This window comes from Oryza brachyantha, chromosome 4 (assembly GCF_000231095.2).
Source record: "Oryza brachyantha chromosome 4, ObraRS2, whole genome shotgun sequence".
In the NCBI taxonomy this organism is placed as follows: domain Eukaryota; kingdom Viridiplantae; phylum Streptophyta; class Magnoliopsida; order Poales; family Poaceae; genus Oryza; species Oryza brachyantha.
Genome location: NC_023166.2, coordinates 19,368,316 through 19,392,737, shown reverse-complemented (window position 1 = coordinate 19,392,737; position 24,422 = coordinate 19,368,316). Strand labels below are relative to the sequence as shown.

The 24,422-nt window shown below is 42.5% G+C and overlaps 4 protein-coding genes across 5 annotated transcripts; 2 read left to right on the top strand and 2 right to left on the bottom strand.

The window, feature by feature from the left end:
• The first annotated feature begins 3,098 nt into the window (after positions 1-3,098).
• On the top strand, positions 3,099-4,301 carry LOC102703771 (transcription factor ILI1). The gene is made up of 2 exons (XM_006652836.2): positions 3,099-3,552; positions 3,656-4,301. The coding sequence occupies exons 1-2, from the start codon at positions 3,406-3,408 to the stop codon at positions 3,806-3,808; spliced, it is 300 nt and encodes a 99-aa protein (XP_006652899.1). The 5' UTR covers positions 3,099-3,405; the 3' UTR covers positions 3,809-4,301.
• Positions 4,302-11,746: 7,445 nt separating this feature from the next.
• On the top strand, positions 11,747-15,516 carry LOC102703485 (binding partner of ACD11 1). 2 transcript variants are annotated; one of them, XM_006652835.3, is made up of 5 exons: positions 11,747-12,124; positions 13,545-13,664; positions 13,847-13,922; positions 14,627-14,740; positions 14,848-15,516. In XM_006652835.3, exons 2-5 carry the CDS (start codon positions 13,549-13,551, stop codon positions 15,274-15,276), a joined length of 735 nt encoding a protein of 244 aa, XP_006652898.1. In that variant the 5' UTR covers positions 11,747-12,124; positions 13,545-13,548; the 3' UTR covers positions 15,277-15,516. The 2 variants fall into 2 exon arrangements, with proteins under 2 accessions (XP_006652898.1, XP_015691327.1); XM_015835841.1 differs by lacking the exon at positions 11,747-12,124 and having other exon boundaries at positions 13,534-13,664.
• A 481-nt stretch (positions 15,517-15,997) lies between these two features.
• On the bottom strand, positions 15,998-17,588 carry LOC102703208 (uncharacterized protein At3g28850-like). Its single transcript, XM_006652834.3, has one exon. The coding sequence runs from the start codon at positions 17,435-17,437 to the stop codon at positions 16,214-16,216; it is 1,224 nt and encodes a 407-aa protein (XP_006652897.2). The 5' UTR covers positions 17,438-17,588; the 3' UTR covers positions 15,998-16,213.
• Positions 17,589-21,030: 3,442 nt separating this feature from the next.
• On the bottom strand, positions 21,031-23,966 carry LOC102706004 (probable pectinesterase/pectinesterase inhibitor 58). The gene is made up of 2 exons (XM_015836279.1): positions 22,073-23,966; positions 21,031-21,986 (listed from the first exon to the last, which is right to left on the bottom strand). Exons 1-2 carry the CDS (start codon positions 23,925-23,927, stop codon positions 21,292-21,294), a joined length of 2,550 nt encoding a protein of 849 aa, XP_015691765.1. The 5' UTR covers positions 23,928-23,966; the 3' UTR covers positions 21,031-21,291.
• Positions 23,967-24,422: the final 456 nt, after the last annotated feature.

The following is a 24,422-nucleotide window of genomic DNA, read 5'->3' as shown; positions in this document are numbered from 1 at the left end:
TGCTGGATTCTCATTGGCAAACATTTAAAAATCATAATATTATGAAAGCAAACTTTAAGTAAAATATATACATACAATTTCCAGACATCCAAACTAAATATTTAAAATATATTATATTTTTAAAAGGTTTTAATCTAAAACATGTGCAAAACAACATGTTTTCACTTTCAGAAGAGTATAGAAGCCAAAAATTCATTCTGTTAGTGTACAAATATAATGTCACATAATGGATTTATACTTTGTATACATGCATATATACATGTCATGAACCGGTCAAACCTATATAATTGGACATATCATGAGGCATAGGATGGATTCAATGATGGTAGTTGATAGATTTCTATAACGCAGACTGTTGGCCTGCACTATTTTGGGACAACTTAAATGATTATACTATATATTTTCTCGTTTGGAGATTCTGTTGTCATCTGTTCTCAAAAGGCTAGATAAGCTAATGCCAAAGCTAAAGGTTAGCTAGCTAACCGATTGCCATGGCATGAAGCCATGAACACCACCAGTACGTGAGCAGTACTTCCTCCCCCATGGCCTACGTTGGCACCAACAAGCTAGCTAGGTTACAAGGCGACAACATGGCTTACGTGGAGTCAGTTCATGACACAGCATGGCCAATCTGCATCTCGGGCTCAAGCATTTGGCATTTCTGAACCCCAGCATGTACACAGGACAATTGCTTAGCAATCATGGTTTTATATTCCCCTTCCCACACAGCTTGAGACAACCCTAGAGTACAAATCTTCCAGCATCCCTAGATGTTCCCTGCACGAGCAGTCTTAGTGTTAAGTAAATTATGCAGTGGAATATGTTTTAAAACGAGATAATGTGTGTGAACAATAGTGAAACAGGTACATCTTGTGCCAATTATTAAAGGATGGAAACTATTAGGAAAACACCTGGATTTTGCTTTGGTGCTGCGGGACCCCCGCGACCAGTAGCAAGAGTCTAGCTACCACCCTCGTAGGCCGTACACGAAAAAGAAAAAGAAAAAGAAAACATCACAAAAAAAAACACCTTTGCATTTTAAGTAATTATTAGACTGGGATGGTATTTTCCCTCGTAAATTCATTAAAAAGGAAGCATATGTATGATTCTATCACTTTGCCACATGATACAAGATTGTTAATAAGGCCTGATGTATGTAATATTTTTCTTCCATTTTGTGCTAAATATTTGGGGGTAGGTGTGGGTCACTCGGCATGTAACGTGTAACCCACTTTAATTCAACGAAATCAACTTAAATACATACAGTGTGCTACTTATATTTTTTTATTTTTCGTTATTGACTTTTATATCTAAAATTTACCATTTATCTTATTCAAAAAATTATATAACTATAAGTTATTTTGTTATGATTTGATTTATTACTAAATACAATGTAAGCATAATATATAATTTTATATATTTATATAAAATTTTTGGATAAGATGAACTATCAGTAGATCCAAAAATCAAACTTAACACAAACGGAGTATTTTATTAACTTGGAGTACGTATTACTTTGCATGTGAAAACGTTTTTTTAAGCCCCTGCATGTGAAAGCGTAATTCTGTTGTCGTTCTCGTTCACTGTGCCTTGCACCGTACTGCCCTCCACTTCTCTGTCACTTTCTTTTGGACAAAGGAATTTTTTATTCAAACATCTGATTTTTTTTTAATTTGTCTCTACTCAATTAACTCTCGAATAAATCGGTTCAACTCCGTGTCACTACGAGAAGTAGACAAGGCCTCTCATGATAACTCCCTCTCTCGCTTACGCTTACCTCACTTTCACTAAACCCCCCTAAAATATAGCGATTAAAGGTTAGTGATTTAGGGCTGTTTGATCCTCTAAACTTTTTTTCCCCTATTATATCGAATATTTGAACACTAATTAAAAATATTAAATATAGGCTATTAATAAAACACACTCATACTCTAAATTATTTCACGAGATGAATCTATTGAGCCTAATTAGTTCATGATTAGTAAATGCGATGCTACAGTATTTGTTAATAGTGGTTTAGTTAGACTTAAAAAATTTATCTAATAAAATAGTCTTTATTTATATTATTAGGTTATATTTTAGTATTGTTAATTAACATCCAAACCTCCTATCCGATCCAAGTACAACCTGCAACCATCGCCCTCTCGTGCGGTAAACTCGATCAGGAGAGGCGACGACTCCAGAAAATCACCACCATCCATGACAATCAACATCTCAGCCCGTGCACCCATCGGTGTCGGGCTGCTCTACTGCATCGACTCCTTGTATATAACTACAACACCAACGCGTCGTCTCTATGGCTTTTTCTTGCTCCATCGGTCAGCACGATCACCTCAATTCCACATGAGCTTATAGGTGATCATGTATAGATCGCAAGATTAGTTTTACGTTGAATGAGTAAATTCACTAACACTAATGCCGAAGCACAATTTTTATGTCGTTCTCAATCACTCTGACTTGCACCATACCACCTCCACTTCTCTGTCACTTTCTTTTATACGAAGGAATTTTTTTGTTCCAACCTCTGCATATTTTTTATTTGTCGCTACTCGCTAATTCATTACTAAAAATGAAAAAAAAAATTGGTCACACAAATAACTAACATTGTTAAAAGTTAAAATTCTATCAAAATATGAACATAAGAAATAGAGGGGTAACATAGGTTCTCAACTCAAGCCGTAGTAAAGTCAATCACCATGTTTTATTTACCCAATAACACCACAAGGTGCTTTCTTTGACAGGAAATGCTATAATTAAGATGCTACTGTGATCGCTGATTAATCTATTTAGTGACACCCATCATGAACACATCGATCTGCAGATCCAGGGGGGAGAACGGCCACGACCGTGCAGATGCAGAGAACAGCACAGGGGAAAAAAAGAAAGAAAAACCACACATATAGTACAGAGTACAGACAAATCCAGCGGCCAAAATGAAAGTACGAACCAAATAAAAAGATCGAAGAGCACGCACTCACACTCACACTCACACTAGCTGCTCTTAGCTAGCTCTCCTCACCACACAACACATGCCCCATATATGCATTATATTTGCCCACACAAGTCACAACGTCTCCCTCGTTGTCGCACAATTACAACTCTCGCTTTCTTGGCTACCTCAGCCTCGCCTCGCCTCTCTTCTCTGTCCCCTCCCATGCTTTGCTCCGCTCCAGCTTCGCCTCCGCGCATCCCCTCTTGCGTTGCTCGCGGCGGTCTCTAGCTAATTAAGCTTACCGCGCCCATTATATATAGCTCGCCTGCAACTGCCAATCTCAGGCATCAAATCTAGCTAGCTATAGCATCAGCTACACGCACCGAGCTTCTAGCTCAGCTAAGCTATAGTACACGAATAAGCTAGCAAATATTAGCTACACTGCAGGTTAAAATTGGTTGTTTCAAGTAACCATGTCGAGCAGCCGGAGGTCTCGCTCACGGCGAGCCGGGAGCTCGCCGCTGTCGTCGTCGATCTCGGAGGACCAGATCACCGAGCTGCTGTCCAAGCTTCAGGCCCTGCTCCCGGAGTCGTCTCAGGCTCGCAATGGCGCCCACAGGGTGAGTGCTTTTCCACGTAGAGGAAGTAGAACTACATGAGTGATGAAGTATAGTGAGCTCATCGATCTCACACAGGCATGTGTATGCTGGATGAATGCATCAGGGCTCGGCGGCGAGGGTTTTGCAGGAGACGTGCAGCTACATCAGGAGCCTGCACCAGGAGGTAGACAACCTCAGCGAGACGCTCGCCCAGCTGCTCGCCTCCCCCGACGTCACCAGCGACCAGGCCGCCGTCATCAGGAGCCTCCTCATGTGATCGCCACCGACCATTACCAAGCATCTACCGAGCTCGGCGCATGCCTGCAGCTGTGCAAACTGGTCGATCTCCTGCTGAACAGAACTACTACATATATATTTTTTTCAGAGAACAAGTAATCTATATAACTAGCTAGCTGCTAGTAGTACTTAGTAATATAATATATTTGTGCCCCTCCTTCTTGTAAGTTGATTAATTTGCATTGTGAGACGACTGATTTGGCTAGTAGTAAATCCAATTAAGTTTGGTTTGGGTGGTGAGAGGGCTTGCGATTTGCAGATCGATTCATGCATGTCTGGAGACATGATCGATCAGTGCTTTTAATTATAGAAGACAGTAGTGTACTGCTAGCTAGTCTAGTGAGAGCTTCATGTTCCTGTACTTTGAAAAGGCTAATGCGTGTTGTTTAATGCATGGATGCTTTATTAATTTGCTACTTGACATTAAGCAGCAGATCGATCGGTTCTTTAACTTCTTTTCTTGATGGGCCACGCAGGCATTATAATTGCAGCTCCTCTCTTGGACGTGCTGTTGTATTTATACTGTGTTTTATCCGAGCTGAATTTGGACTCTTTCTGTATTAGCTAAAATTCGACCGGAGTTCAGAGCCGAGGATTTAATTTGTGCCCCCACATCATATTTTGCTCGATTTGGACACATACCCCACATACGCATGATATTAACAGTTCTAAAACTCAACATATATGCGAACAAGTTTAGCTTCCATTTAAGCTGAAGTTAAGCTGGGTTTATTCACATACATATGCATAAGCAACATTCGAATTCGAGGTTAATCGAGTAGGTACTCTGCTATCATTTATGGTTAATTCAATGGAGAAATATTTGGAGGCGAGTACGTACTGCGAATGATGCAGAGATGTGTGTGTGTGGATGCATGGACCATGTAATGATATGATCTAAGTGGGGCGACAGGAGGGCAGGAAATCAAAGATACACCGTACGAGCATGACTACAACCCTGCAACTAATTATCTCGATTGCACCAGTACCTGGCCCCCCAGCTAAATTAGCCCCTAGTTATGCGTGTGTGATTAGGACCATGCAGACTTGTAAACAAATTTAAATCCACTGTGCTGACGATCCTGCGTCGATCTCTGCCTGGTAAATATATAAATGCCACCGGACAGATGATAGATCTCCCCTGCCAAAATATAAGTATTTCTAATCTAACATAATATAAAATACTAATTCTTATTATTCTCATCATTTTAATGATTCTTCAGCCAGTCAAGCACTTGAAACTGTGGGTGTGTGTGGTGCTACATGCGTATTGGTGTGTGCTCGCGTGTATGTCGTCTACCATATAATCACAAAATAAAAATTAATGTCAAAATACCTAAACTAATATTTTGATCAAATCTTAATTTGATTCACTAAACACCTAAAAATGTTCATAGCTAATTTGGAATAGAGATAGTACTACCCAATATTAATGAGAAAAACTCATGGGTAAAAGTCGGTAAAATAGACGTCATTTTTTCCCCACACATGTTATTATAGCAGGTGTAGAAATCTTTGCCACCTTCTTGCTACCTAGCTCAAATAAAACCACAGTGGTTCAATCGCGCCAATCAATCAGTATTAATACGACAACTGTATTATGGTGCTTCTATATATAGTTTATTTCTAACTTTCAGTTATTAACCAGAAGGACGAATATGAGTATATGCCACTAATTGCAAGAAAAAACTCAAGATGCTCACCTATCGAGCTATTTTTTTTTATTTTGACACCGTTGACTTTTTGATTTACGTTTGACCCTTCGTTTTATTCAAAAATTTTATTCAAATATACAAAATTATAAATCATACTTAAAGTTACTTTAGTAATAAATCAAATCATAACAAAATAGTCAATAATTATATAAATTTTTTAAATAAGATGAAGAGTTAAATATATATTAAAAGTCAACAGTGTCAAACAGAAAAATAAGAGGGAGTCTATTGTTGTCGAACAGTATAGGGAAGATGGGAGAGACGACACAATTGTAGATAGATATTAGATCGGCCTTTTTCTTTTTGTTGCCGAGCCTTTCCGTCAGACGACACAATTGTAGAGCGGAGACGGTCGTCGACCTTGAAAAGGATTTACGTCTAAGAGAACTTAAATATGGGTCATGCAGTTTATACATTTCTGAGGATTTGAGGGACCATCCCACCCGTGTCGGCGAGCCAAAAATGATTTCTCATAAAGGAGCCCTTACAAGATACCTATGCGTTTTTCTTCTATATTTTTCTCGGCATTTATATACACGTTTCCAAATTACTAAATGACATATTTTCTAAGATAATTTTTATACAGAAGTTTATCATCTTGTATTTTCTACATTAAGTAGATTTAACCTTCTGGTAGTTAATACCATCGTTCATACTATTATACCTAAAAAAAATAATCTTTTATCGTTCATCTTTCAACAAAAATAATTATGCAGCCATATATAGTACATTTCTAGTTGGGTTATGGCACCCCATTACTCAATGTATACATGAGTTCAGATCCTTTCCAGTGCGGAGAATCCGATTGGGCCATTTGTGTATACATACACCAAGAGTAAACATGCATGAGTGTTGGCCGAATTTTGGATACATAGGTTTTACTTGGCTTCCCCCTAATATAAACATCATATTATCTTTTATATATAAAGTAACAGGAAAATGGTCAGCAGATTCACTCTCACGAGCTATAAAATCCCACATTAGTTAAAAACAAAAATAGAATCCAATAAAAAATACATTTTCAGAATTAAAAATAAATAAAAGTAAAAAATCCATGTGTAAATACAATTTTAAAAATAAAAAATTCGAATTAAAAATAAAAACATTAATTAATATTGAGTGAAGAGGGCATCTAACAGTGCAATTTGGAAACATCTAAAATTCTAATAAAAATATATAAAATTAAGAGAAATAATTGGTGTATAAATACGATTTTGAAGTATCTAAAATTTAAATTAAAAAATATAAATATTACGAAAAAATTTTATGTACAAGTACGTTATTGAATACAATTATAAATACAAATTGGAAACTAAAATAAAGAAAAGTAAAACGAGGCTCCACATAAAATTACAATTTATAAAACTCTAAAATTAAAATTAAAAGTTAAATTAATATCATGATAAAAAAATATACATATCGATACCAGCCACATAATATATTTGGGGTCACCATGCTAGTTTCATCCTTCTATTATATTTTCCATGTATTTCTCCGCTGTCACTGCGTTACTATTGTTTCCTCTTACGTACACAACTTGAAATATATAATAAGCTCACATGGTTACAGAATAAAGAAAAGTCAAATAAATTAAAAGGAACATTTTGGCTCCTGGAAATTAGCTAGTTTAGACACATGAATTGGGCACATGCATGCAAGACAGTTAAGCAGTCATGCATGTGCGCACCATGCATCTTGGGCCACAAGATCCCACCTGGGCCTTAATGACCAGGTCAATCTCGTTGTCCGTTGGAGTTCTCTTTCAGTTCGATCGGTCCACACATGCATTTCGCAACAAAACATCACAGCTGTATAATAGCAGGCTATAAGCATATTTTAAAGAGATAAAAAAGAGAGAAAAGAAATGTGCTACTAGCAGGCTATAATGTGCACACGGACTCTAAGACACAATGTGTGTATGACATATGAGACCATATACTAATGTTTTATAGGTAACTTAGCTATAGATGAATTGAAGTTAATAGTTGGCTATACTATTGAACTTGCTCTTAGCAAAGTAATCGCAGGCTCGTAGCAACCACAAACCAAATCGAAACTAAACTAAGCGCACAACAAGCGGACTAATGCTTGTCCCCGACCGCGCACGTACTTTAATTAAGCTAGCTCAACTCATTGCAAATTCGCGGGCGTGCGTACATGATACTACGAGAGTCAGGGTACGTCAAAGTAGAGCTACGTATGATTGCTTAAAAACAAGTATAATAACGTAATATAAACCAACTATATAAGCATATAGAGAAGAGAGAACATAAATAAGAAATAAGAAAGGTTGGCTCTACGAATATATACATTAAATACTTTTTATTATTTTTTCTTTTTATCAACCACGTCCAACAATTTTTGTAATAAATGCTAATGGCCATGTCATTGTTATACCTAACAATAGTTTCCATGTATCATCATATTTACTTAATGATGGCAGAGAATTAGTTAATAAGTATATTTATACGTACCCTAAGGGTCCAATGGCAGCCTTCGAAACGAGAGATGGGTGGAGCGTTTTGCGGGCATGAAAAATCAGAAAAGGTGTTGATGTGGCTGGTTTTTCAATGTCTTTTTGGTACTATAAGCCTATATGTAAAACCAGTATCTCGGTATTCCTAAAACTTTTGGCTTAATGAAAAAGCGGGGCAATTTTGCTGGTTGTCAAAAAAAAATCAGAAAAAGTTGTTAGCACGGATTAATTTAGAAAATAAATTTTATTTGAATTCTTAGATATACTTATATATATATATAATATGTATATAATAAGAGCTTTTTACTTTTTTAAAAAGGTATCTCGAAATACCATGTTTTTTATTGTAAAAAATTAATGACTTGATGTATTAAAATTTTATACTGAAATTTTTTATACTTTAAGTTATTTTTAAAGGGTGGTAAAAAAAACCCCATTTGCAAGATAGCATCATTTAACCATTAGAAAACTAGCTCAGGGAAACGGGAAGCGGCACCGAGCCCACGTTTGCGGCTTCTTTGACGCGAATTATACGCGCCGACGACGATGACATGGCCTGTGTGCGCTCGCCGCTCGGGGCAGCAAGCTGCACCAAGCCAAACTGGCAAAGATCTGCAGGTGCTCGCTTTTGGAACATATTTATATGCTAATTGTGCGTGTGCAGGTGATGCACGATCGTTGGATCGATGCATCTAGCAGATAGCCTGCAGATACGTTGCACTACTGCACTACTGTGCAAATTCATGTGGAGGAGTCTCGTGATCGTACGTTATATTGACGATCCTGTGTCACTGTGTGTGACCGAATGCGTCCAGCCGTTAGCGGTAGTTGCGTACGTCCGGCCGTGGACCCTTCATGCATGCATGATTCATTCATGCTCAGTTGACGTGCCACCAAACCAACAGAGATGTGTACGTGGCGAAACTCTTTTCAACTTCGCATATCATCGGAATAATTATAAATAAAAAACAAAAAAATGATAAGATAATTAATGTGTGATATATTGTTAAACAAACATGCAAGATCGGATTTAACTTATAAGTTACAAGTGAAAAATAAATATGACTCTGCATATATCTATCACCCTTTTTTTTGCTTCGTTTATGTTTATAAACTAAAATTTAATTTTTTTAACCTTAAATTTGGAGTTGATTTTGGATTTTTCATTGTAGTTTATTTTATAACCTTCACTTATTGATCGCTAAGTATAAGTATATAAAAGTTTTATTTGTAAATTATTTTTCGTTTCCAAATATGCTATTTGCTTTTTTTATAAAAAAACCAAACAAGTTAGAGTTAAATTTGTTCTGTTTTATATAACCTATAAAGATCAAATTTGATTATGCATCTTTGTAGAGTGATATATTGCATATAGTTGTACTTTTTAAAAAGATATACTTCCTATTTAAATGACATATAAAACGATATTACGTTTCTGGAGTGATTATAATCTATTTACCATAAATATATGCAAATCTAACCCATCAAAAGTATCCCTATTATATGCCAAGCTTGCATATTTGGCACATATACGTCATCCACGGGTGTACTGCTGCTGCATGTATTCTAGTCGTTGATCCAGAAACGAACAAGAAACGTAACGTAACGTACGCATCGCTGGCTCTATATGCATGCATGCACGTCTGGCCGAACCTTAGTTTTGACCTTATCTACGCCGCTTTTAAAGGAACAAAAGTAGTAACAGTAAATTTATCACCGTCACACGCGCATTATATTAAACTAACTATGCATGCATGCTGGTTGACTGCCGGTTCAACAGGAACATATTGCAGGCTGCCGAAAAAAAACCATGGCTAATCATGTAATGCATGTAGCTTAATCAGGAGAATTAATCAATCAACTCGATTATAAGAAATAAACACTTAATTAATTGACCGATGCTGCAGGAGATCGACATCAGCTTAGCAAGCCCAGAAACTTCGCTAGCTGCCGCTGGCTGTCATGCCAAAATTTATATCATTGAGTAGTACGGTATACATAATGGCAGTTCGTTATGCGGTGGAGAATTTAATTGAAAGTTTTGAATGGTCTCGCAGTTTCGTAATCGATCGTACGTACACATTGGCATGTTGCAACAACAAGGATGGGATTGAAATGGCCTTTTTGACGACAGACAGCCAGCTGACGAGGAAAGCGAACGTACCTACGTACGTACGCGCGTACGTTTGCAGCTGAGTCGTCGACTCGTCGTACGCCATTTCGTCGAGAAAAATCGATCGACATGCGTGAGACACATCCATGCGTACGTATTGCCGAAAGGCGAAAGTGACCGTGACAATGCCTTTCTGGCTTTCTGCAATGCATGATCCGAGTTAAAAAGCAGAGCCGTAGAGCGGCGTGTACACGCAAAGCCAATGCAAAATTAATTAATCACAAGGTCAAGATAGTACTAGCTCGCTACTTGCAGAGTTGAAGTTTTATATTGTTTCAATCTCATTCGATGTCCACTACCGTAGAATCAGCTCCTTAAGTTTTGTTTTTATGTTTTTAAAGAGTACCAACAAAATTAACAGGAAATTTAGTTGATTATGTGATGGTTAAAATAGTTTATATAGCACACCCGTTTTATTATTTTAGCAGTATATATAAGACAAACTGAATTGGAAACAACGTAAACATGATTTTATATATATCAAACCAATTTTATCTTTTTTATTAGGTCCTCCACAAGAAACAATACATACATAACATCCTATTTGATTAGAATGGATCTCCCATTCAAAATGAGCTTATCACTTTATCAGCACGTATAAATACACCCGTAAGAGTGTACTAAGGAAATAGATGCCCAGAGACCCAGTTCAAAATTCTTTTAATAATTCACCTGTTTTCATTATACGTACCCCTCCGTTTCAAACATAGGTTTAAAAACATATAAGAGAGAAATCTCTCTGTTTCGTTCCGGGTACATTCGTGCGTTGACCATTCTCTCTGTGCACGTCCACAAAAATTCGAGGTCATAGAAAATCTAGCCTGCATGCGGTTCGTGGCGATCGGTCGAGCTGGGAGAAACCGGCATGATTACGCCAAGCATCAAGCGCATGCCTTGCAATTAAGAAACCACATGCAGAGATTAATTTATAAATGCAACGTCGATCGATCGATCCAGGCGGCGGCGGCACGCTGGCCGGCCGGCCGGTCGCTAGCTCTTCCCTTCGTCGTGAATCACGTATGGGGCACGTATGTACGTACTACGTACGTATAATACGGTATACGTCACGTCGTCACACCACCGGCCGCGCGTAGATTGACCCGGCGATCAGCTCTGAACATGGGTGACTTTTAAAATCTGGTTGGATTTCATTTTGAATTTGAATTGATTAGATTTCGTTTTGAATTTTGAATTAGGAGATAAGTATTTGCAACGAATAGTTTTCTGGGAGATAATGTTAAAGTAGAGGCAATATTTTGGGGGTTTTATAATGTTCCCTATTGTTAATGGATGGCTTATCATGAGTTAGGTCATTAGAGTTTTACACGTGCTTTACAGCTATTGATCATGCTCATCAAAAAGACGAAAAAAAAAAATAGCAGTATAACGCAAGTTGGAGCCTGTTTGAGCAGCATGAACCAGGCCCAAGCATGCACAAATCGGGCCGAACAGAAAGTCCTATTTAAAATTTGGCCCATTTGGGATTTATTTGGACATTTTTTTAAAGCCAACGTGGAACTGCAACCATGGGCTTACCGACATCTGGCACAAACCCCGGTGAAGTCTCCGAGCCATGGCGCATGTGCAGTGAGCGACAGAGCGAACCACTCCCCCGAAAGGATTGGTCGAGGCGAGAGGAAGAAGACGACCTTGGAGCAACCGGAGAGAGAAGCGGGGGGCGACCGTGAGGAGGGTGGAGAGAGAGGTGGAGGGGAAAAGAATTGGGGGTGGTGGTTGTTAGGTAGGAGATCAGAGTCTTGCCCCACGCTGCCACGCAGTAAAGTCCACCGCTCCGGCCTCCGGCGGCTTGGACGGGCTCGGGGTTCGGATACGCTCTCTCCCACAGTTCGCTCGCTCGTTCGGTGGGTGGCCTTCAAACCTAGCCTCTGTGTGGTTGCTGCGGAGCAGGGAGGGGAAGCGAGAAGGAAGGGGGTGATTTCCTCAACCTCTGTTTTGTTTTTTTTCTCTTTTGATTTCATGCCCCAATTTTGGTTGATTGTGGTGAGACGGTTCGTGTTCTGCCATGATTTCTCTCCAGGAGCAAGGGTTTCCTCTTCGTTTGCTTAGTTAGTTCTTTTGCCATTACTGGATTATTGGGTTTTCTATGATTACTCGCTGGTCTGGGGTTTGGTCCAGCTTTACCTGTGTGTTTAGAATCAGTAGTAAAAACAGTAGATTCAGAGTTGTCGGACTTAATTAGGAAGGTTTCAAGATTTTTTTGTTCTTTTTGCGGGGAGGACTTTGTTCTTGATTGAGTGTAGTTAGTCAGTTTGACCTTGCTTTTTCATACAACGTTTTATGTCATTGTTAATCAGTTTTGTAGTAGCAGCATGCACGGCTAAGTAATTTGGCAAAATGATTACGGCAGTTCATTCCTTGTATTATGTAGTAGGACGGATTAGTTTTAGTTGCTATTGTTCTGGAAGCTGCAGGATGAACATAACTGACAGATTGTTTGCTCATACTAGATACCAGCAATTTCTCTAGTCTTAACTTCATTCAGTGTTACTGTATTTGATCAGTCAACCAACAAAGTTACTGTGTTTCGGGTTTTCCCCGTTTTGAGATAAGTTTTACTGCGATTGCTGGGAGTCAGTGTTCATGTTTGCTAACGTATCAATATCTCAACCTGGCTGTACCTTATGACTAACCACTGATGACCTCTAAGTATATTCAAAGAATTGTAAAGTGATTCCTCAAGAAAAGTAGCCTAAAATCGTGCAGTATATCATTGCTAATTGGGAGTAGTTTGCTGCACATCAGTATGTTAAATTCTGCTGGTAGTATATTCTCTGCAATAGTCTTCTTCAGGCCACCTTCTGTTGGTAGCATGTTTGCAATGTTCTTTATTTGCCTAGTTGTCATTGTACTACTGAATTGCTGATGCAATCTCCCTATACTTTCTTTCAGTTACAAATATATTAGGGAGAAAGAATTTTTAGCTGAGCTGTTTGGCTGATGGATCAATCTTTTTTTTTCCCATTGCTACACATTAACAATATTCAAACTGTAATCAAAATCAGCATAAATGATGTAACCATTTTTGTTTTGATGGTGACCTTACACCTAAACCATCTTGGTAGGACAGACATATAGAATATATATCAGTGTTATAACTAAACAAAATGTCCAAGTTTCTCTAAAAGCAACTACTTACATATAAATAATGAGTTAGAAACATTTCTGGTACCTGTTCCTTTTATATAACCTCAGTACCTAACGTATATTGAAGGCTGCATGTTCCATCCTTGATGGTAGTATAGTATGGTATGCTTACACAATTTCCAAATGTGCGTGCAATCTGCTCTGAAGGAAATACTTATATATGTTTTTAATTCTTGATGACCTCCAGAATCATGAGTGGAATGGGATACACAGTTGAAGTTACAAACCTGTCAAGCAGGGCATCTGAAAGTGATCTTCATGAGTTCTTTTCATTCTCTGGAGCTATTGAGCATATAGATCTTATCAGGTTATGTTGTTTACTGCCCATTCAGAACTTATACTTAATTGACCCTTTATGATATCCGTGCCAAGATTATCACTGGATGTACCATGCCTGTTGTATTCTACCTTATAGATTTTTTATACTTTATTTGGATGTATGGATCTTGTAATCATACAGTTTATGACGAATTTAACAATTTTCAACAGATCAGGAGAATATGGTTCCACTGCTTATGTGACATTCAAGGAACCATATTCCTTGGAAACTGCAGTATTGCTCAGCGTAAGTTTTTTTCTGTGAGTAGTATATTTCAACCCAGAGGCCTGGATCACTTTCTTTTTCTCAATGCATGTCTGATTCCTATCATTAATTCATAGTGGCTTCTGAGCTATCAAGTTCTTAAGTAGAAATTCTTTACTTCTTAATCCGAGTTCTACACTAATACATCTTAAATCTATTTACACAAATGATGGCTGTGGCCCTGGCCCACCATATTCAGTTCTTGCTACATGGTTCAACTCTGGTTTCACAATGGTGAAATCCTGAAAAATTTGTAACTATTATCACTCAACAAATAAAAAACTGAAAACACTACTTTTATTTTCAGTATTGCGTACATGATGTGTTCACTCTTTTAGTTATACGTTGTTTTAAGAATGATTTTAGGTGTCAGAGCTTGCTCTTTCAATTTGATACATTCTAAATCCAGTTATTATGAAAGCTACCATATGCACACTTACTTTCTTGGAACTACTTAGATTACTATTTTTTTAATGATAACTCTTTGAGACTGCAACACGAACTTTCTCTATTGTTCATTTGAAATGTACTTGAAAGTTCAGTGTCAATGGTATGTGGTTTCAAGCTGTGTTTGATTCTCAACACGCTCACAATTTCTTCTTAATTATTCGACACCAAGTTTCTCCTTGGTTGTCCAGCGTTTATTTTACCTGTTGCTCATTTGATGACACTTCTCATCTTTACAGGGGGCTACTATTGTGGATCAGCCGGTTTGCATAGCTCGCTGGGGACAGCCTAATGAACCTTACAATTTCTGGGACACACCAAATTGGTATACAGAGGAGGAAATTGAATACAGGGTATGCTAATCTGAATTTGCCGTGCTTGAGATTTGAACACTACCATAGTTCCCACTCTCCCTAATGCCACTATCTGACATTTGACCTAATTGCTGAAACTTGAACAGAACTATCAAACATGCCAGTTCAATTCCACTCCACAGGAAGCTTTGACAATCGCTCAGGATGTTGTGAAGACGATGCTAGCAAGGGGATATGTACTCAGCAAGGATGCACTGGCCAAGGCTAGAGCCTTTGATGAGTCCCATCAGGTAACGGCGACCGCAGCAGCCAAGGCTGCAGAACTGAGCAAGAGAATTGGCCTAACCGACAGGGTCAGCGCCGGTGTTGGTGCAATCAGATCAGTGGATGAGACATACCATGTATCCGAGACGACCAAGACCGTCGCAACCGCCACAGGGAGAACAGCAGCTAAGGTTGTGAATGGCATCGTGACTAGCAGCTACTTCTCTGCAGGAGCTATGATGCTGTCTGATGCTCTCCATAAGGCAGCACAGGCAGCAGCTGATTTGGCTGCTCATGGTAGGCATAATTAAGTGAAAATAAACATCCGGTACATATTGTCTGTAATTAAGACATCAGGATGAACGACACTTTATATGATGCCGTTCGTAGTATGATAATAACGGTGAAACCGGTAACAACTGTACCTAGAAGGACATGTGTGTGCAGAACACTCCAAAATATTTCAAACTGAACAAAGCAATCGTGCTGTCATGTTCAACAGTTTCTGCTCATTTTATAATAATTTTTTTGAAACCTCTCATTTTATATTCATGCCGATAACATTCTGCGTTCCCTTTTCTTTTCTTTTAGGCCTTAACCAGCAGAACTTCTGGTCTTCCCACGTCGAATGCTGGAACATAAAAATAAGAGCAATTCTATGATCCAACAAAAAGTACCTAGAGATATTGATATTGGTACCTCGCGGTACCAAATCATTTCTGATCGTTGGATCTAACAGCGCGCATCCTAAATGATTTGGCACCTTGAGATACTTTTTGTTGGACCGGAGTAAATCTCTAAAAATAAATTATTTTTGAATAACCATGATAAAGAGGAGTTTGAGCTGAAATGGATTGCCAATGTCTCAAAATAGAGATTTGTTCCGGTCCAAAAGTACCTCGAGGTATCGGAGTAGGATGTGCAGATCTAACGATCAGATACGATTTGGTACCGCGAGGTATCGGTACCTCGAGATACTTTTTGGTACTTTTTGTTGGACTGAAGCAAATCTTCTCGAAATAGCTCAGACCCCCATTTAGAACATGAGAAAAATTCCTGATTCACATGTGAAAATCTCTCTTCAATCTATATGATGCTCAAAAAAGAAAAGAAAGAAATAATAGGAAACTAAGCAATTTTTTCTTGAATCCGTATAGATTTCCTCTGTAATGCTCTTCACACTGTACAAAGTTCAGAAAGACTAAAACATGGCCGATTTTAATCTACGGTACACGGTAGAAGAAAGCATCAGCAGCAGCAGACGGGGCATCTGATGAGGCCATTCTCGTTGCAATCGGGGCATCGCCGGAACTCGCCGGCGCCGGAGCCGTCGTCGTCAACGAAGACCTTGCAGCTGCCGTAGCACGTCTCGCACGGGACGAACCGGACGTCGCCGCAGGCGGCGCACGCCTCCATGTACCCGAGCTTGCGCACGGGCGCGGCCTCGCACCCTTCCAGCGCGCGCGCGAGCTCGCCTGCCTCGTGCAACGCGTGGACGTCATCGGCGCCGCCGAGGTAGCGCCCGTCGACGAACACCCGCGGGAGCGCGGCGCACGCGAAGAAGCCGGGGCCGAGGAGCTCCGCGAGCTCGGCCCGGAAGACGGCGTGCATGGAGACGTCGCGCTCGTCGACGCGCACGCCGTAGCTGCGCAGGATGCTGCGCACGGCGCAGCAGTCGACGAACGTCTTGCGCACGCCGCGGAGGCTGGTGAAGTAGACGACTGCCTTCTTCTCGCCTCCCGGCGGCCGCAGGTGCACCACCTTCGCGCCACGGGCACTGCCCTTGCTCGACCTCCGCTCTATCTTTTCTTGGAACGCATTGATGCGGGCGCGGACGATGCCTGAAAGCTCCTGCATGTCGCCGGTGGCCGGCGAGACGGGCGTGTCGCAGGTTTCGGCACACTTCTCCCGCTGCGCCGGCTGTTCCTCCTCCGTAACCGAGCAAGACGTCGGCTCCGACGGCGACGTGTCGGCGAGAGCCTCCCTGAAGCCGGAAATTATCTCCGGGTCAAATTCCAAGGCGATGGGCATGTCCGCATCAGCCTGCATCCACGGCGGCGGCGAGGCCAGAGGGCCATGCGACGCGCACGGCGTCGGCGGATCGTCCTCGAGCCCGGCCATGAGCTCCCACGCGTTGATCACCTCCGGCTCGTTGGGCGGAGTCAGCATCGGCGTGCGGGGCTTCACCACCCGCTTCGCCGCCGCCGCCGCCGCCGCCTCCTGGACAGGGACCGCCGCCTCCGTGGCGTGGTCATTATCGCTCTTCATCATCTCCTCCACCGACGTGGCCGCGTACTTGAACGCGCCGGAGTGGCGGCCCTGGGAGAGGCCGAGCGTGCTTAGCACCGACGCGGCCTTCCACCGTAGCCGCTGCCGATCGACGGAGGGCAGCGAGAAGCTCCGTGTCGCGCGACGTCCGGCGTGGGCCCAGACCATGTCCCGCCGCGCCTCCGTGGAGTTGGTGCACCCCATTGCCGGCACAAGGCCGCACCGGCGCCGGCACGACGCCGACGTACACCTAGCCGCCCGAGTTCTTGCTTGCTGCTTACAGCATGCACATGCGCGCGCGCGCACGACTCGATCAATGGCGGCAACTGCGACCACCGATCGTCCTGAGCTTGCGGTGCTGGAGAATGGGCGCGTTCTTGGTCGTGGGCGACCTCGAGGTGGCGCGGTTTTGTAGGAAGAAACGGATCCAACAGTTCACAGCTGGGCTTAATTAGTCCATGAAAACGGGCGGAAGACAAGTGGGGGAGGTGACAAAAATAGGAGGTGAATACCATCCATTTCCTGAAGAACAGTTTTTTTTTTGTTTTACATTTTGAAGAGCGTTTTTTCTTCAGTTGTTAAAATTATTAACACAGCGCTAAACCTTGTTCTTTCACTATTTATTTCTTTTATATTTATGTATATACTCCGTAATATCAACAACTACAAAACTAAAATCATGTAAAAACATTTTCAAACACGAGTATGGTACTACATGCATGATAGAGAACACATATAAACTTAGTTAATTTTATTATTACTCTAACATTGATTAATGTCTTGATTGGTTTAAGCACTAAGAACACCCTCCTTGGATGATGGATTTGTTCAAGTCACTAAGCCAGGAAAATGGTGTGCACGAAGGAATTGTAGTATTTAATTAACTCAGAAATATGAGGAGAAATGAATTGAAGTGGCCAAGCTTTGATTGACAATTTAAGAGAGAGCGTTTCTTAAAGTTGTATCTATTAATTTTATGCATGTAACTGAAAGTTAGGAGTAGTACTAATATACTTCAGGTGCAGGATAAAAACTTCTAGCACGAAAAATTATTGTCGTCTAAGCTGAGTTGTAACAAACCCGTTTCCCCCACAATCTTAATGAAATTGGAAGGGTATTCCGGGGCCTTCCCGGCAGTATATATATATTATGGCAACAACGTTAGTTTGTCTTTAGGATTACATTAATTTTACCATCCTTTAGAAGGTACAAGGAGATACCACTGTTTTCTATGGCTGCGTTCGAAAGAGATAAGGTATCTTATTCCTCTCGTTTTCCGCGCGCACGCTTCCCAAACTGCTAAACGGTGTATTTTTTGCAAAAATTTTCTATAGGAAAGTTGTTTTAAAAAATCATATTAGTCTATTTCATATCTTTTTAATAATTAATAATTCATTAATCACGTACTAATCTATTACTACGTTTTCCGCGCGGGATAAATTACCTTATTCTCTCCATAACGAACTCGGCCTATGTATAATTTGTTACCTTTGGTACTAAGAGTTACCAAATTTTACAAAAAAAACGGTTGTACCTCCTACCTCCTTAAGGATGAGAAAAATGCTTTTAGGATTATGTGATTCATAAGTTTCATATTGGCACCCAAAAATTATTTTGGTTAACTTTGAACATTTTTATCATATAAATATGTTTTTCATACATTGGTTTGTTTCCAATAGTTTCCAAGGGATGAAATATATAATATTCACTTATTATGGACAGATATGCATATTCAGGATTGAAAAATACTGGATAGTTCTAATATTTGACTAGGGCCTGAAAGTCAAATCCAAGAGCTAAAATACAGAGTTGTTAGAATCCTGTGAAGCCCAACGTGAAAACAACTCCCAACATTATTTATACATTCTTGAAATTGACCTTCAAGGCTTCAAATGAAATCCAAAGAAGAAACTAATTGATATGCAATGTTCCGTAATACAATGGATAGGGAATAGAATGTTTTATGTCTACTTTACTATATGTGAGCTACATCAATGATTTTTTGAAAATAAAAATGGAAGCATTGTCACATCGTATATGCCGGCCAATGACGATCAAGGAACTGCGGATATATATAAGCCCTTTTTAGGGGCTTCTGAGTGTAGCTTTTCCTAGAATCGTTACTTCTCCCAAACAATACAAATTCACATCATATTCTGAAAACCAGTGCCTACAAAATTTACAAACTAAAAGATACTCACTAGCACTAGCTGAGTTGATTCTTCTCAAGCTCCCCAGAAGGCCATACTTGGATTTTAAATTAAATGGGCACATCAAATCGATCTTGTTAACTCTGGAACAGATTAATGTTTGTGATTGATGCGAGCAAAACATATTTTTGGATAAGTTACGGTTAGTCCATTTTGGCCGTGCGCTAAAATGAAGCTTTAAAGTCAAATCCAAGAGTTAAATGAAGAGTTGCTAGAATTCTTTGAAGCCCAACGTGGAACAGCTCTCAACATTGTTTATACGTTTTGCTTCTTTGGATTGTCATTTGAATGGGCCACTCGAATGCATGAGCAGGTAATCTCTAACCAGGTGAATTAAAACAGATGTTTATAATAAGAGTAATTTTATAGTTCTAGAGTAGATACCAAGAGGTACTAACCATGATATACCAAATTTTACAATTTCTTAAGTACCGTAAATTGCTCTTATAATAAACCATCTTATAGAATCAAAAAGTTCAGGGTAATAGCTGCGAATGTTTTGCAATTTTCCTAGCATTATTTAGGTTTCTCATAATTCCAACTAAAGTGGGGATTCTGTTACATGTGTAGCACACAAAAAGTTGTGTCGGTTTGAGAAAAAAGTCAAATACAAAACCATCCTTTAGTGATTATCTTCTTTTCTTTCATACATAAAACATGGATATGGAGCGGAGTAGTATGTTTCAGGTCTACTTTACTCTTCATATATAAGCTACATCAATATTACTTTTCAAAAGATAATAATATTGTCGCATCCTATGTGCCGGCCCATTACGACGAACTGAGTATATATACCGAGATTTATTTCAGTCTAACAAAAAGTACATTGAGGTATCGGTACCTGGTAGTACCAAATCATTTCTGATCGTTGGATCTAACAGTACACATCCTACTCAGCTAGATCCAATAATGAGAAACAATTTGGTAGCTCGAGTTATCAGTACCTCGAGGTATTTTTTGTTGGGCCAAAACATATATACCAGGGTTCCCAAAACTGCCAATAACCTCCACTGTTACCATGGTTTTCGGACAAACCACTGAAGCACGGTAGTTGTTACTAGTGGTTAGGTTTGAACGAAATTTGGTTGAATTCAAAAATTTTGGAAAAAATATGGAAAGATCATAAAAAATCATGATAATATATATGGAGATGTAAAGTAGTTTGGTGAAGAATTTTTGGAACTAATTATCTAGTCTCATTAGTCCATTTGATTTGGCCACTCATGAATTTCCAATTAAATTTTTAACCAGGCTACTAAACACTAAATTTTGGCACTCCATCATCAAGGGCACAATGGAAAATTTCAAGCAAACTAACCCTTCAATTGAAGGATATGTAACGGTAGAGATATGGAAGGGAATTAAGCTAAAACTCAGCGGTACAGATAGGAGTGAGTAAAATTAAGGAGTATGGAAGGGATGTAGTTAGTGTTGAGGGGCACAGAAGGAATTTTTCCCAAAAAATTAGTGCAAATATAGGAAAAAAATATAAGCAAAGGATAATCATCATTTAGTGATAAAACAAGAGCCAACAAAATAAACAATATTTACATTTTTTCATAAAAAAATTAAGACTAATGATAAAAATTACTTTGGCAAAATGCATCATACATATTTCTCTTCGTATCCTTCACACATACATTTCCCCTTAAATACAAATTTTCACATCCCCTCCATGCATGCGCTTGTCTAAGTGTGCTTCAATGCATTGACTAGGCAAACAAAATTAAATTAAAACCATACACAACGAGTTAACATAATAACCTATTTAAGGACCTTAAAATTACCTCACAAACTAGAGAAAGTGGAGTAAGTAATTAAATTAAGTGTGGAAACGACATAAAGCAATCATTTGATGAAGCCCATGACGTTGGGCGTGGCGGTGTTCTTGAGCCACGTCAAGCCGTCGATGAACACGCCGGCGGTGAACTGCGTGGCCTCGGCCTGGCCGATGACGCGGTAGCCCGGCCAGGCGACCCTCTTGCTGGTGCCGGCGCCGGGGCCGGTGTTGGCGTACTCGGCGTAGTAGAGCGTCTTGAGGCCCTGGTCGCCCATCCACTCCGACCACCCCTCCGGCTTGATGAGGTCGCCGATGACGCTCTCCATGATCACCGTCCTCGAGTACTCCTTCCACGGGCGGCCGAGGTAGCTGGCGATCTGGAGGCGGACGGGGAAGAGCGCCTGCTCCGGCACGATGCGGCAGCCCTGGAGCACGATGCCGGTGGGCATGTTCGGGTCGGTGCGCCCCTGCGCCGTCACCATGTTCATCTGGTTGTCCATCGGCTTCCTCACCGTCATGAGGCAGTTCTGGAACACCGCCGCCGAGTTGCCGAAGATGAAGTCGATGGTGCCGCTCACCTCGCAGTTGCGGAAGAACTGCCGGTTGGCGTGCACGTACAGCGTGTCCTGGTACCCCTCGAACTTGCAGTTGAAGAACACCGACATGTCCCCCTGCACGTGCAGCGCCACCGCCTGGTGCCCCTCCGGCCCCGCCGTGTTCACGAACCCCATCGATTTGCACACGAACCCGCTCCCCTCCGCCGCTGCACCGCACCCACATCTCATGTCAATGCAAACCGACGATGGGTAGAGTAACCAAGGCTGGAAAAATGGATGGATTGATGCTTACAGAAGGTGCGGGAGGCCATGGTGGCGACGCCGTCCTTGTTGCTCTTGTTGCCGATGACGCGGGTGCGTGTCGGCCCGTCGCCGTACATGAAGATGTTGGGCAGGTCGCTGGTGACGGTGACGTACTCGTTGTACTCGCCGGCCTTCACGTAGATGACGAAGCGGGTGGCGGACTTCTTGGGCGCGGCGTTGATGGCCTCGGTGATCGTCTTGAAGTCGCCGCTCCCGTCCTTGGCGACCACCGTGTTGGGCTTCTGCATGCCGGTGAGCTGCAGGAGCCGCCGCTGGTGGGCCGGCACCCACTCCGGGAACTCGCCGGCCTTCGGCCGCTGGTGGCGCTCTTGTTCGATGTCATCGATCGTGCCGACGACGTTCGTGGTGAGCAGCCTGTGGTGCGGGGTGGCCTTGTATTCCTCGAACTCCTCGCTGAGAGTTCGCTCGGGGATGGCGTCGGAGGGCAGCGTGCCGTTCTCGATCGAGTCGAGCTGGCCCTTCGCCTCCGTCGTGACTTCGTTGAGCGCCCTGAGCGTCGATGACAGGAGCGTGCGCCTGCCGGCGAGGTCGTCGGGGATCTCCACCGCGAGGAGGTACCGGTTCATGTCGTCGGACATGTTGGCGAGGTTCTCCAGCTGAGCGGACAGAAGCGCGCGCGAGCCGCCGTCGTGCCCTGTGGCTTCGGAGCCGTCGTTCGACGGTATGCTCAGCAGCCGGCGCTTGACGTTGTCGGCGTTCCTCGTCATGTTGGAGATAGCGTTGAACATCATGCTCAGCTGCCGATGCTCGCCGGCGGCTGTGGGATCCTCCGGGATGGCATTCGTTGGCCCATCCAAGATAGTGTAATACATTTTCGGCTGCGGATGCTCGCCGGCGGCGTGCTCCTCAGATATGGCGTTCGTGGTGCCATCAAGGACAGAGTAAGACATCTTCAGCTGCCGATGCTCGCCGCCGGGCGTCTCGGAGCTGGCGTCCGTAGACATACTCAACAGCCGACGGCCGGGGAGGTCATTGTCGCCATCGGTGTACTCATCGTTGCCTTCGCTGAACGTGAGGCCAAGAAGGCGGCGGCTCGCGTCGTGGGACAGCGCGGTGATCTCGTCCAGCGTCTCCGACAAGAGCTTGCGGCTGACGTCTTTCACGTCGGCGAGCTCCTGGACCTTGTCGTGGACGGCCAGAAGGCGGCGCAAGCTTTCCCCCTCGACCGCGATCTCACCCCCCTGCAACCCGAGAAGCCGGCGGTGCGCACCGGCGGATCCGTTCGACTTAGAGGGGTGCTCCGGCATGAGGTCGCCGAGGCGGGTGATGATGGCGAGTGCGTTGCTGCTCAGCTCGGTGGAGTTCTGCAACACCTTGTCCATGGCCTCCTTAAGCTCCGGCTTGTCGAAGCCGTCGGCGCAGGTATAGATGTACGTCATGACGCCGGACAGCCACGTCCGGAGGTCGTTGATGTGCTCCGTGACCTGCTCGGGGTTGAGGCCCGCCATGCCCCTGAGATCCTCGCTGGAGTCGTTGAGGAGCTTCTTGCACATCTGGATGGCGCTCTTCGTGATCTTGCCGTCGTCGTCCTTGGCGACTTGCTCGGAGCGGTTGAACGCGCTGGCGACCTCGTCGAGCGCCACCTGCAGCGCGGCGCGGAGGACGCTCTCCGGGTCGGCGGTGTCGTTCACGACGGGGCCGAGGCTCTGCTCGCACCTGCCCGGGTACCGCGTCACGGAGCACACGGTGGAGAGCCTGACGTTGGCGGAGAGCGCGGCATGGTCGCCTCCTTTCTTGGAGCTGGTGACCGCGGCGATCGCGCACACCACGGCGACGACGCCGACGGCGGCGACGACGCTACCAACGGCGGCCTTGTTGGGCATCGCTGACGCTCGCGGGAGGACGAACGTACGGCCGGAATCCCACGCCGAGGGAGGGCTAAGCCCGGATCAGCGTACGTGCGGTTTCTATATATAAAAGGCGCCAATGCGCCATGCGGCGGCCATGGCGAGTTGGCGCGAACCGCGGCAGCGTGTGGACAAGAGGACTTGTTGCCATGGTTAATTTGGGTTCTTCAGGTTTGTTAACTTTAGGCAATTGCTTCTCTGCCACATGATGCATGCTATGCTATGCTACCTCTCTACTTCTATTGTTGCTCAATTCGATCGTCAGAGAGTTTGCCAGTTTATCACTGCGTGCGCTGCCAATTCTTAGAGCCGCAGAAACTAATGCAGATAGTATAGACTGAACAGTAAACCACAGGCAACAAGTTCTGAATCCATGGATGACACTCAAACTGGACTGACTGAGAACACATTAGCTAGAAATGTTATAAATTTAGTCTTATCTAGATTCATATATACTAACAAATCATACAC